This window comes from Poeciliopsis prolifica, unplaced genomic scaffold, assembly GCF_027474105.1.
Source record: "Poeciliopsis prolifica strain line A6 unplaced genomic scaffold, Auburn_PproV2 SCAFFOLD206, whole genome shotgun sequence".
In the NCBI taxonomy this organism is placed as follows: domain Eukaryota; kingdom Metazoa; phylum Chordata; class Actinopteri; order Cyprinodontiformes; family Poeciliidae; genus Poeciliopsis; species Poeciliopsis prolifica.
Window position 1 is genome coordinate 135001 of NW_026562581.1, and position 17637 is coordinate 152637.

Consider the following 17637-nt stretch of genomic DNA (forward strand, 5'->3'; position numbering starts at 1 on the left):
CAACACACACACACACACTGCAACACACACACACTGCAACACACACACACACACACACTGCAACACACACACACACACACACTGCAACACACACACACACACACACTGCAACACACACATTACAACACACACACTGCAACACACACATTACAAACACACACACTGCAACACACACACATTACAACACACACACTGCAACACACACACATTACAACACACACACACTGCAACACACACATTACAACACACACACTGCAACACACACACATTACACACACACACTGCAACACACACACATTACAACACACACACACACACACACACACTGCAACACACACACACACACACACTGCAACACACACACATTACAACACACACACACTGCAACACACACACACACACACTGCAAACACACACACTGCAACACACACACACACACTGCAACACACACACACACACACACACACTGCAACACACACACACACACACACTGCAACACACACACACACACACACACTGCAACACACACACATTACAACACACACACACTGCAACACACACACACACACACACTGCAACACACACACACACACACACTGCAACACACACACACACACACACTGCAACACACACACACACACACACTGCAACACACACACATTACAACACACACACACTGCAACACACACACTGCAACACACACACACACACACACTGCAACACACACACACACACACACACACACTGCAACACACACACACACACACACTGCAACACACACACACACACACACTGCAACACACACACACACACACACACTGCAACACACACACATTACAACACACACACACTGCAACACACACACATTACAACACACACACACTGCAACACACACACACACACTGCAACACACACACACACTGCAACACACACACACACACACACACACTGCAACACACACACACACACACTGCAACACACACACACACACACACACACACACACACACACACTGCAACACACACACACACACTGCAACACACACACATTACAACACACACACACTGCAACACACACATTACAACACACACACACTGCAACACACACACACACACACACTGCAACACACACACACACACACACTGCAACACACACACACACTGCAACACACACACACACACTGCAACACACACACACACACACACTGCAACACACACACACACACACACTGCAACACACACACACACACACACACTGCAACACACACATTACAACACACACACACTGCAACACACACATTACAACACACACACACTGCAACACACACACACACACACACACTGCAACACACACACATTACAACACACACACACACACACACACTGCAACACACACACACACTGCAACACACACACACACACACACACTGCAACACACACACACACACACTGCAACACACACACACACTGCAACACACACACACACACACTGCAACACACACACACACACACTGCAACACACACACACACACACTGCAACACACACACACACACACACTGCAACACACACACACACACTGCAACACACACACATTACAACACACACACACTGCAACACACACACATTACAACACACACACACTGCAACACACACACATTACAACACACACACACTGCAACACACACACACACACTGCAACACACACACACTGCAACACACACACACACACACACACTGCAACACACACACACACACACACTGCAACACACACACACACACACACTGCAACACACACACACACACACTGCAACACACACACACACACACACACACTGCAACACACACACATTACAACACACACACACTGCAACACACACACATTACAACACACACACACTGCAACACACACACACACACACACTGCAACAACACACACACACACACACTGCAACACACACACACACACACTGCAACACACACACACACACTGCAACACACACACACACACACACTGCAACACACACACACACACACACTGCAACACACACACACACACACACACTGCAACACACACACATTACAACACACACACACTGCAACACACACATTACAACACACACACACTGCAACACACACACATTACAACACACACACACTGCAACACACACACACACACACACTGCAACACACACATTACAACACACACACACTGCAACACACACACACACACACACTGCAACACACACACACACACACACACTGCAACACACACACACACACACACTGCAACACACACACACACACACACACTGCAACACACACACACACTGCAACACACACACACACACTGCAACACACACACACACACACTGCAACACACACACACACACACACTGCAACACACACACACACACACACTGCAACACACACACACACACACACTGCAACACACACACATTACAACACACACACACTGCAACACACACACATTACAACACACACTGCAACACACACACACACACACACTGCAACACACACACACACACACACACTGCAACACACACACACACACACACACTGCAACACACACACACACACACACTGCAACACACACACACACACACACACACACTGCAACACACACACATTACAACACACACACTGCAACACACACACATTACAACACACACACTGCAACACACACACATTACAACACACACACACTGCAACACACACACATTACAACACACACACACACACACACTGCAACACACACACACACACTGCAACACACACACACACACACACTGCAACACACACACACACACACACACTGCAACACACACACACACACACACTGCAACACACACACATTACACACACACACACTGCAACACACACATTACAACACACACACACTGCAACACACACACACACACACACACTGCAACACACACACATTACAACACACACACACTGCAACACACACACACACACACTGCAACACACACACACACACACACTGCAACACACACACACACACTGCAACACACACACACACACACTGCAACACACACACACACACTGCAACACACACACACTGCAACACACACACACACACACACACACTGCAACACACACACACACACACACTGCAACACACACACACACACACACACTGCAACACACACACACACACACACTGCAACACACACACACACACACACACTGCAACACACACACATTACAACACACACACACTGCAACACACACACATTACAACACACACACTGCAACACACACACACACACACACTGCAACACACACACACACACACACTGCAACACACACACACACACTGCAACACACACACACACACACTGCAACACACACACACACACACACTGCAACACACACACACACACACACACTGCAACACACACACACACACACACACTGCAACACACACACATTACAACACACACACTGCAAACACACACATTACAACACACACACACTGCAACACACACACATTACAACACACACACACTGCAACACACACACACACACACACTGCAACACACACACATTACAACACACACACACTGCAACCACACACACACACACTGCAACACACACACACACACACACACTGCAACACACACACACACACACTGCAACACACACACACACACACACTGCAACACACACACACACACACACACTGCAACACACACACACACTGCAACACACACACACACACACTGCAACACACACACACACACACACTGCAACACACACACACACACACACTGCAACACACACACACACACACACTGCAACACACACACACACACACACACTGCAACACACACACATTACAACACACACACACTGCAAACACACACATTACAACACACACACACTGCAACACACACACACACACACACTGCAACACACACACACACACACTGCAACACACACACACACACACACACTGCAACACACACACACACACACACTGCAACACACACACACACACACACACACACTGCAACACACACACATTACAACACACACACTGCAACACACACACATTACAACACACACACACTGCAACACACACACATTACAACACACACACACTGCAACACACACACATTACAACACACACACACACACTGCAACACACACACACACACACTGCAACACACACACACACACACTGCAACACACACACACACACACACACTGCAACACACACACACACACACACACTGCAACACACACACATTACAACACACACACACTGCAACACACACACATTACAACACACACACACTGCAACACACACACACACACACACACACTGCAACACACACACATTACAACACACACACACTGCAACACACACACACACACTGCAACACACACACACACACTGCAACACACACACACACACTGCAACACACACACACACACTGCAACACACACACACACACACTGCAACACACACACACACTGCAACACACACACACACACACTGCAACACACACACACACACACTGCAACACACACACACACACACTGCAACACACACACACACACACACTGCAACACACACACACACACACTGCAACACACACACATTACAACACACACACTGCAACACACACACATTACAACACACACACACTGCAACACACACACACTGCAACACACACACATTACAACACACACACACTGCAACACACACACATTACAACACACACACACTGCAACACACACACACATTACAACACACACACACTGCAACACACACACATTACAACACACACACACTGCAACACACACACATTACAAACACACACACTGCAACACACACACATTACAACACACACACACTGCAACACACACACACACACACACACTGCAACACACACACATTACAACACACACACACTGCAACACACACACATTACAACACACACACACTGCAACACACACACATTACAACACACACACACTGCAACACACACACATTACAACACACACACACTGCAACACACACACACACACACACTGCAACACACACACACACACACTGCAACACACACACACACACACACACTGCAACACACACACACACACACACTGCAAACACACACACACACACACTGCAACACACACACATTACAACACACACACACTGCAACACACACACATTACAACACACACACACTGCAACACACACACACACACACTGCAACACACACACACACACACACACACTGCAACACACACACACACACACTGCAACACACACACACACACACACACTGCAACACACACACACACACACACACACTGCAACACACACACACACACACACACTGCAACACACACACATTACAACACACACACACTGCAACACACACACATTACAACACACACACACTGCAACACACACACACACACACACACTGCAACACACACACATTACAACACACACACACTGCAACACACACACACACACACACTGCAAAACACACACACACACTGCAACACACACACACACACTGCAACACACACACACACACACACACACACTGCAACACACACACACTGCAACACACACACACACACTGCAACACACACACACACACACTGCAACACACACACACACACACTGCAACACACACACACACACACACTGCAACACACACACACACACACACTGCAACACACACACATTACAACACACACACTGCAACACACATTACAACACACACACACTGCAACACACACACATTACAACACACACACACTGCAACACACACACACACACACACACTGCAACACACACACATTACAACACACACACACTGCAACACACACACATTACAACACACACACACTGCAACACACACACATTACAACACACACACACACACACACACACTGCAACACACACACACACACACACTGCAACACACACACATTACAACACACACACACTGCAACACACACACACACACACACTGCAACACACACACACTGCAACACACACACACACACACACTGCAACACACACACACACACACTGCAACACACACACACACACACTGCAACACACACACACACACACACTGCAACACACACATTACAACACACACACACTGCAACACACACACACACACACTGCAACACACACACACACACACACTGCAACACACACACACACACACACTGCAACACACACATTACAACACACACACACTGCAACACACACATTACAACACACACACACTGCAACACACACACACACACTGCAACACACACACACACACACACTGCAACACACACACACACACACACACACTGCAACACACACACACACACACACTGCAACACACACACACACACACACACTGCAACACACACACACACACACACACTGCAACACACACACACATTACAACACACACACACTGCAAACACACACATTACAACACACACACACTGCAACACACACACACACACTGCAACACACACACACACTGCAACACACACACACACACACACACTGCAAACACACACACACACACACTGCAACACACACACACACACACACTGCAACACACACACACACACTGCAACACACACACACACACACACTGCAACACACACACATTACAACACACACACACTGCAACACACACACATTACAACACACACACACTGCAACACACACACACACACACTGCAACACACACACACACACACTGCAACACACACACACACACACTGCAACACACACACACACACACTGCAACACACACACACACACACACTGCAACACACACACACACACACACACTGCAACACACACACACACACACACACTGCAACACACACTGCAACACACACACTGCAACACACACATTACAACACACACACACTGCAACACACACACACACACACACACTGCAACACACACACATTACAACACACACACACACACACACACTGCAACACACACACACACACACACTGCAACACACACACACACACACACTGCAACACACACACACACACACACTGCAACACACACACACTGCAACACACACACACACACACTGCAACACACACACACACACACACTGCAACACACACACACACACTGCAACACACACACACACACACACTGCAACACACACACACACACACACACTGCAACACACACACATTACAACACACACACTGCAACACACACACATTACAACACACACACACTGCAACACACACACATTACAACACACACACACTGCAACACACACACACACACACTGCAACACACACACACTGCAACACACACACACACACACACACACTGCAACACACACACACACACACTGCAACACACACACACACACACACACTGCAACACACACACACACACACACTGCAACACACACACACACACACACTGCAACACACACACATTACAACACACACACACGCAACACACACATTACAACACACACACACACTGCAACACACACACACACACACACTGCAACACACACACACACACACACTGCAACACACACACACACACACACTGCAACACACACACACACACTGCAACACACACACACACACACACTGCAACACACACACACACACACACTGCAACACACACACACACACACACTGCAACCACACATTACAACACACACACACTGCAACACACACACATTACAACACACACACACTGCAACACACACACACACACACACTGCAACACACACATTACAACACACACACACTGCAAACACACACACACACACACTGCAACACACACACACACACACTGCAACACACACACACACACACACACTGCAACACACACACACACACACACTGCAAACACACACACACTGCAACACACACACACACACACTGCAACACACACACACACACACACTGCAACACACACACACACACTGCAACACACACACACACACACACTGCAACACACACACACACACACACACACTGCAACACACACATTACAACACACACACACTGCAACACACACACATTACAACACACACACACTGCAACACACACACATTACAACACACACACACTGCAACACACACACATTACAACACACACACACTGCAACACACACACACACACACACACACTGCAACACACACACACACACACTGCAACACACACACACACACACACTGCAACACACACACACACACACTGCAACACACACACACACACACACACACTGCAACACACACACATTACAACACACACACACTGCAACACACACACATTACAACACACACACACTGCAACACACACACACACACACACTGCAACACACACACACACACACACTGCAACACACACACACACACACTGCAACACACACACACACACACACTGCAACACACACACACACACACACTGCACACACACACACACACACTGCAACACACACACATTACAACACACACACACTGCAACACACACACATTACAACACACACACTGCAACACACACACACACACACACACTGCAACACACACACATTACAACACACACACACTGCAACACACACACACACACACTGCAACACACACACACACACACTGCAACACACACACACACACACTGCAACACACACACACACACACACTGCAACACACACACACACACTGCAACACACACACACACACTGCAACACACACACACACACACACACACACTGCAACACACACACACACACACACTGCAACACACACACACACACTGCAACACACACATACACACACACACTGCAACACACACACATTACAACACACACACACTGCAACACACACACATTACAACACACACACACTGCAACACACACACATTACAACACACACACACTGCAACACACACACACATTACAACACACACACACTGCAACACACACACATTACAACACACACACACTGCAACACACACACATTACAACACACACACACTGCAAACACACACACACACACACACACACACACTGCAACACACACACACACACACACTGCAACACACACACACACACACACACTGCAACACACACACACACACACACTGCAACACACACACACACACACACACACTGCAACACACACACATTACAACACACACACACTGTAACACACACACATTACAACACACACACACTGCAACACACACACACACACACACTGCAACACACACACACACACACACTGCAACACACACACACACTGCAACACACCACACACACACACACACACTGCAACACACACACACACACACACTGCAACACACACACACACACACACACTGCAACACACACACATTACAACACACACACACTGCAACACACACACATTACAACACACACACACTGCAACACACACACACCACACACACACTGCAACACACACACATTACAACACACACACACTGCAACACACACACACACACTGCAACACACACACACACACACTGCAACACACACACACACACACACTGCAACACACACACACACACACACACTGCAACACACACACACACACACACTGCAACACACACACACACACACACACACTGCAACACACACACACACTGCAACACACACACACACACACACTGCAACACACACCACACACTGCAACACACACACATTACACACACACACACACTGCAACACACACACATTACAACACACACACACTGCAACACACACACATTACAACACACACACACTGCAACACACACACATTACAACACACACACACTGCAACACACACACATTACAACACACACACACTGCAACACACACACATTACAACACACACACACTGCAACACACACACATTACAACACACACACACTGCAACACACACACATTACAACACACACACACTGCAACACACACACACACACACACTGCAACACACACACACACACACTGCAACACACACATTACAACACACACACACTGCAACACACACACATTACAACACACACACACTACAACACACACACATTACAACACACACACACTGCAAACACACACACACACACACACACACACTGCAACACACACACACACACACTGCAACACACACACACACACACACACACACTGCAACACACACACACACACACACTGCAACACACACACACACACACACACTGCAACACACACACATTACAACACACACACTGCAACACACACACATTACAACACACACACACTGCAACACACACACACACACACACACTGCAACACACACACACACACACTGCAACACACACACACACACACTGCAACACACACACACACACACACTGCAACACACACACACACACACACTGCAACACACACACACACACACACTGCAACACACACACATTACAACACACACACACTGCAAACACACACATTACAACACACACACACTGCAACACACACACACACACACACACTGCACACACACATTACAACACACACACACTGCAACACACACACACACACACACTGCAACACACACACACACACACACACACTGCAACACACACACACACACACTGCAACACACACACACACACACACACTGCAACACACACACACACTGCAACACACACACACACACTGCAACACACACACACACACACTGCAACACACACACACACACACACTGCAACACACACACACACACACTGCAACACACACACACACACTGCAACACACACACATTACAACACACACACACTGCAACACACACACATTACAACACACACACACTGCACACACACACATTACAACACACACACACTGCAACACACACATTACAACACACACACACTGCAACACACACACATTACACACACACACACTGCAACACACACACATTACACACACACACACTGCAACACACACACATTACAACACACACACACTGCAACACACACACACACACACTGCAACACACACACACACACACACTGCAACACACACATTACAACACACACACACATTACAACACACACACACATTACAACACACACACATTACAACACACACACACATTACAACACACACACATTACAACACACACACACACAGTCGCGTTGTGATACAGGCAGAATCAACTTTATAGTTGATTCCACAGGAAGATTCCTGCAGCTGCTCAGAACCCAAACCCGGTTCAGTTCAGGAACATTTGGCTCCATCAGAACCGGGTCGTCCATCAGAACCGGGTCGTCCATCAGAACCGGGTCGTCCATCAGAACCGGGTTCGGGTCAGCTGCTCGGTGTCTCCGTTGCCATGGTGACAGAGCTCCATTCAGAGCCGGCTGTCGCCATGGCAACACGGCTCTGGGTCGCGGTTCTGGCCGTGTTGCTGCAGACGCATCAGAACCGGCGGGCCTGCATACCTCAGCGTAACTTGCAGATGGAACGTCAGGATCTCCGTGTTGTTTCCAAAAACCGCCGCCGCCCTTTGAACCCGCCGTTGCCGTGGTAACCCGGTTCCTGTCCGTGCAGCGGCGGCGGCGCGGCGCTGCCAGAACCTGCAGGCGCAGAGGGAGGAGCTGCGGTCCCCCTGGAGGAGGCGCTGAGGAGGCGCAGGAGCAGCACCAGGAGGAGCTGGTTCAGTGGAGAACAGGTAAGAATCGACTCACCTGGAAACGTCGGGGTCAAAGTTCAGCCACTGAACCTGCAGATTTATGAGGGGAACGTCTGAAGACGTGGAGAGGGCTGGGCAAGTGGAGGGCCGCTCTCCCGCAACTTTAGATGCATCTCTGCTTCAACACACCCGAGTTAAATGACGAGTTCATCAGTAGAACTCTGCAGAACCGGACCGGACCGGACTCGGCGGAGATTCAGCTGCTGGAGTCAAGAGTGTCGGACCGGAGAGACGTCCAAGAGGATTCCACCCCTGATGTGGAGGAACCTGAGAACCTGCAGCGTCAGGGGCCGTCTGGGGCCCTATGCGTCTGGGGCCCTATGCGTCTGGGGCCCTATGCGTCTGGGGCCCTATGCGTCTGGGGCCCTGGCGTCTGGGGCCCTGGGCGTCTGGGGCCCTGGGCGTCTGGGGCCCTGGGCGTCTGGGGCCCTATGCGTCTGGGGCCCTGGGCGTCTGGGGCCCTATGCGTCTGGGGCCCTGGGCGTCTGGGGCCCTATGCGTCTGGGGCCCTATGCGTCTGGGGCCCTGGGCGTCTGGGGCCCTATGCGTCTGGGGCCCTGTGCGTCTGGGGCCCTATGCGTCTGGGTCCCTGTGCGTCTGGGTCCCCGGGCGTCTGGGTCCCCGGGCGTCTGGGGCCCTATGCGTCTGGGGCCCTATGCGTCTGGGGCCCTGGGCGTCTGGGGCCCTGGGCGTCTGGGGCCCTATGCGTCTGGGGCCCTGGGCGTCTGGGGCCCTGGGCGTCTGGGGCCCTATGCGTCTGGGGCCCTGGGCGTCTGGGGCCCTGGGCGTCTGGGGCCCTATGCGTCTGGGGCCCTGGGCGTCTGGGGCCCTGGGCGTCTGGGGCCCTATGCGTCTGGGGCCCTATGCGTCTGGGGCCCTGGGCGTCTGGGGCCCTGGGCGTCTGGGGCCCTGGGCGTCTGGGGCCCTATGCGTCTGGGGCCCTGGGGTCTGGGGCCCTGGGCGTCTGGGGCCCTATGCGTCTGGGGCCCTGGGCGTCTGGGGCCCTGGGCGTCTGGGGCCCTATGCGTCTGGGGCCCTGGGGTCTGGGGCCCTGGGCGTCTGGGGCCCTATGCGTCTGGGGCCCTCGGGGCCCTATGCGTCTGGGGCCTGGGCGTCTGGGGCCCTGGGCGTCTGGGGCCCTGGGCGTCTGGGGCCCTATGCGTCTGGGGCCCTGGGCGTCTGGGGCCCTATGCGTCTGGGGCCCTGGGCGTCTGGGGCCCTGGGCGTCTGGGGCCCTATGCGTCTGGGGCCCTATGCGTCTGGGGCCCTGGGCGTCTGGGGCCCTATGCGTCTGGGGCCCTATGCGTCTGGGGCCCTGGGCGTCTGGGGCCCTGGGCGTCTGGGGCCCTATGCGTCTGGGGCCCTATGCGTCTGGGGCCCTATGCGTCTGGGTCCCGGGCGTCTGGGGCCCTGGGCGTCTGGGGCCCTATGCGTCTGGGGCCCTGGGCGTCTGGGGCCCTGGGCGTCTGGGGCCCTATGCGTCTGGGGCCCTATGCGTCTGGGGCCCTATGCGGTCTGGGTCCCCGGGCGTCTGGGGCCCTGGGCGTCTGGGGCCCTGGGCGTCTGGGTCCCCAGGCGTCTGGGGCCCTATGCGTCTGGGGCCCTGGGCGTCTGGGGCCCTGGGCGTCTGGGTCCCCAGGCGTCTGGGGCCCTATGCGTCTGGGGCCCTATGCGTCTGGGTCCCCGGGCGTCTGGGTCCCCGGGCGTCTGGGGCCCTATGCGTCTGGGGCCCTGGGCGTCTGGGGCCCTATGCGTCTGGGGCCCTATGCGTCTGGGGCCCTGGGCGTCTGGGGCCCTATGCGTCTGGGGCCCTATGCGTCTGGGGCCCATGTTATGAATCTCCAGTGACCCGATTCGCAACCGTTTCGATGCTCCAAAAATAGAACAAATGGTATTTTACAAGCAAAACAGGCCACAGTTACACAACTTGACTAGAATTAATCTTTTAACAGAAATTCTTTTTTTAAAGGATAAAATACAAAAATGCATTTTTGTATTAAAAAATGTGTATAAAATTCAGATGTTGAGTGTTGAGCCAGTTTGAGAGCAGAGTTAGTATTTTAGTTTATTTTATAAAACTTATTTATATAATGACGTATAAATATATTTGAACTTTCTGGAAATGAGGAGCACATGCAGCTTTTGCTCCCCCTGGTGGCTGGGAGGAGAACCTTCATGTTTCTCTGTGTTGCAGGTTGAAAAGTTTCTACCAGGCCGAGTGGGACAAAGTCCACCAGCTGTACCAGGAGGAGGCCGATAAATGCCGACTGCTGATGGAGCAGCAGGTGAGAACGCAACGCAACCAGCTAACCGCAAACGCCGCGGCAGGACGCTAAAGCCGCCATGTTGATTCTGTTGCTCAGGTGGAGGAGCTGAGGAGCCGACAGGAAGTAGAGAAGAAGAAACAGGAAGAGAGTCACAGCCAGAAGATGGAGGCGGTGAAACAGGAGTACGACACTTCCATACAAGGTGTGTGTGTGTGTGTGTGTGTGTGTGTGTGTGTGTGTGTGTGTGTGTGTGTGTGTCAGGTGTCTCTTCTGGGACTAAAATCATGAATAATTTTAGTCCCAGAAGCTAAAAGCCTTTTTCACTTCCTGTTTCAGAGCTGAGGAGAGTCCAGGTGACTGAACTGGAGGATCTGCAGAAAACGCTGAAGGAAACCGAAACGTCGCTCACTGTAAGAGCCACGCCCACTGTTTCCTGTGTTGTTCCTCCAAAATAAGAGCATTGACAACATTCAGATGGCTATAAAAAAACAAATCCCCAGTTCCACATCCATCCATGTTTATGTGCGAGATTAGCATGGATTATCATAGTTATCTTGTATTAGCATGGCTAGAATGGATTTGGATGAATGAGAATTAGCATGATTAGTGATGATTAGTAACGTTAGCGTGGACTAACATAGATTAGCATAGTTAGCGTTATTGGCATGGTTAGTGTGGCTAGCTTTTCAGCAGGGACAGAGAAAATCAGACCTAGATTTGTTGGGCTAGATATCAGAAATCTAAAATGTGGAGTGTTGAAGGCAGAACCGTTTGGGTCAGGGAGGCGGATCAGAACCAGTCTGTCTGTGTTTTTCCTGCAGGAGAAAATCTCGCTGCTGTCGGCTGAAAACGACGATCTGAGCCAGAAACTGAGAGCAGAAGAAGAGAGAGGCGGCAACGAATCCTGAGCGACAAAAGTCTGGTAAACGGCACCGAACACTCAGAACCCGGAACCGGGTCAGAACCCGGAACCGGGTCAGAACCCGGAACCGGGTCAGAACCGCTGATCTAAAGGAGGTTTATGGTGGTACTGAGTGGTTCTCTCCAGCAGGAACTTTTCTTTCAACATTAAACCAGAATGAAAAATCCAAACTTTTTCTAGATGAAATCAGCCGAAAGCTTCAGAACCAGAATCTGATCCTTTAAGACGAGTCGAACTCGAGGCCCGCGGGCCAAATCTGGCCCATCGTAACCGTTTCTGTGGTCGTGGAGAGCAGAGTATGTAACTAATATTTTCTGTCATATTAACATTTTACTTTATATAATAATTTGACTGTGATCACCAATGAATTTGTATTCTTGAATAAAATGCAGTTGGGGCCACACAGAATCAGTTCAAGGGCCACACATGGCCCCCGCACCACATGTTGGACACCCTGCTCTCCACTCTATAACTTAATGAGAAAAGTTGTCTTCAATATTATTTAATCAAATAAACTCAGTTGATTTATGTCAGTGTGAAACATGTTAAAATGATTTTCACAACCTTTAAAGCCTGAAAACTTTTTATTCCTTTGATGATCAAACTGTAAAGATTTTCACAAATTTTCTCATTACTTTGTTTTTTTTTTTTTGTTGTTGTTAAAAACCAATAAAGGGCTCAGTGTTCCAGTTTTCTGGACATGTTTTTGTTTCCAGAACATTTAAAATCAGTAAAACTGTAGAAGATCATCCAGGTTGTCTGACTGCTGAACTCTGGCGCCCCCTGCTGGTCTGTGTCCAGAAGGATTCCCACACGCTGTACCTGGAGCAGGAGCTGGACAGCCTCAAGGTGGTGCTGGAGATCAAGAACCAGCAGCTGCACCAGAAGGAGAAGAAGCTGATGGAGATGGACAAGCTGGTGAGCTGGACGACCTATGACCTCCAGCTGTGACCTTTAACTCTGACCTCCAGCTGTGATCGTCATTGTGTTGCAGGGGGAGACGAACGTCCGGCTGGAGGAGTGTCTGACGAAGGTGCAGCAGGAGAACGAGGACTACAAGGCCAGGATGCACAAACACGCGGCTCTTTCAAAGTAAGAGCCTCAGCTGAACGTCATCATCATCATTGCTGTGTTTATGAGGAAGAGGAGGGTTCTGTTTTCGTCTCAGGCCGTTAGGCGAAGAGATCATCGCTGACCGTTCAAGGATATCTATGGAAAGTTAGGTGGAAAGAAAAAGTGGTAGGAAAAAGTTGCACAACCAGAAAAGCAGCGTGAGAAGCAGGGTTAGTTGAGAGCAGGCAGTATCTTCCAGGAGAAGCTGGAAACCAGAGTAACATCCAGCTTGAGGCGAACATGAAAACTGAACCGAAGCTCCTGCAGGAAACGCGCCGCTTGTAAAGAGACTGGAAAAACTTAACAGTAATAATTTAGTTTAACTCCAAACTAAATATTCAGTCAGTTAAATAATATGTAGTTTAGTAATTCATCATATTGGTCTTTAGTTCCTTGGTGAGCGTTTAGTTTAGAGCTAAAGTCTGACCCGGTTCTGCTCTCTGACCCGGTTCTGCTCTCTGTCGCCCCCTGCAGGCAGCTGTCCACAGAGCAGGCCATCCTGCAGCAGACCCTGCAGAAGGAGTCAAAGGTCAACAAGCGTCTGTCCATGGAGAACGAGGAGCTGCTGTGGAAGCTGCATAACGGCGACCTGCTGGGCAGCCCGCGCCGCCTGTCGCCCCCTCGCCCTGCGGCAACGGAGACTCCGCCCACTTCCCCAGCCGCGCCCGTGTCTCCCAGATAACCCGGCGCCGGCCGCTGATGGACGTGCGGCGGCCGGGCGGCGGCCGGGCCCCGCTCAGGAGCAGCGGGAACGCCGGCCGGATTTTTCCTCCTTTAAGGATTCGACTTGTTCTCCCAAAGAGCGACGCTCAATCAGAACCGCGACCCGATCCGACCCGGTGGACCTCCGTGGAAACCTTTAGACTGTAATGTAAAAGGCTCCGACGCCTCGGAGCAAAATATGCAGATTATTTAACAGGAAATGTTTGTTTTCCTCCAGAACCAGAACTGGAAGAATAATTTATCCGTTTATGTCTCATGAAGTCTGTTGTTGTTTGTCCTGAAGAACCTCAGATTTACCCAGAATGCCTCATTGTTCTGCCTCAGAATAAAATCACTATGACATCATCGTGATGAAAGGGTTTATTTCAGCCAATGAGCATGAAGTGGGCGTGTCTGCAGACAAAGTGGGCGTTTCTCAATGGCAGCATCTGATTGGACGAGAAAAAGCGCAACACGATTGGACGAACATGTCATCACAGGCCACACCTGATTGGATGAAATTAACAGAAATTAATGTTTATTCTTTACATTTAGGTGCAGCAAAACAAGATGAGAAGTAAAGAAACAAAATTATTAGATAAAATCACACAGAATAAAGTTGTCATATAATATTAGCACTTTTTTCTCAAGTTTTGTTTAATGATATTTTTTGGCATGGCTGCAAAATGTAGAGAAACCAACAGAACAGATTATATTATTATAGTAATATTATTATGTTAATATATTAATTAATATATCAATATAATAATATATTATTAATATATTAACCAATCAGACACAACAGCTTTTTTTAAAACTAAGAAATATTTAATTAAACAGGAGATTCTGGTTTGCAAAGAGAATCCATAAAAGATGA

The 17637-nt window shown here is 49.7% G+C and overlaps 3 protein-coding genes across 3 annotated transcripts in view; all 3 read left to right on the forward strand.

The window, feature by feature from the left end:
• The window catches only part of LOC129356886 (nascent polypeptide-associated complex subunit alpha, muscle-specific form-like), a 43049-nt gene extending 31391 nt beyond the window's left edge, over positions 1-11658 (forward strand). Inside the window, exon 8 of the mRNA XM_055026423.1 lies at positions 11615-11658. The gene's annotated coding sequence lies outside the window, so the exon portion shown is untranslated. The remainder of the gene's footprint in view (positions 1-11614) is intronic.
• A 402-nt stretch (positions 11659-12060) lies between these two features.
• On the forward strand, positions 12061-13593 carry LOC129356893 (spidroin-2-like). Its single transcript, XM_055026433.1, has one exon. The coding sequence runs from the start codon at positions 12061-12063 to the stop codon at positions 13591-13593; it is 1533 nt and encodes a 510-aa protein (XP_054882408.1).
• A 2021-nt stretch (positions 13594-15614) lies between these two features.
• On the forward strand, positions 15615-17126 carry LOC129356894 (microtubule-associated tumor suppressor 1 homolog A-like; the record flags this gene model as incomplete). The annotated part of the gene is made up of 3 exons (XM_055026434.1): positions 15615-15863; positions 15940-16037; positions 16533-17126. Coding segments are annotated over 3 exons (555 nt in total), but the record flags the coding sequence as incomplete, so codon positions are not given.
• Between the last annotated feature and the right edge of the window lie 511 nt (positions 17127-17637).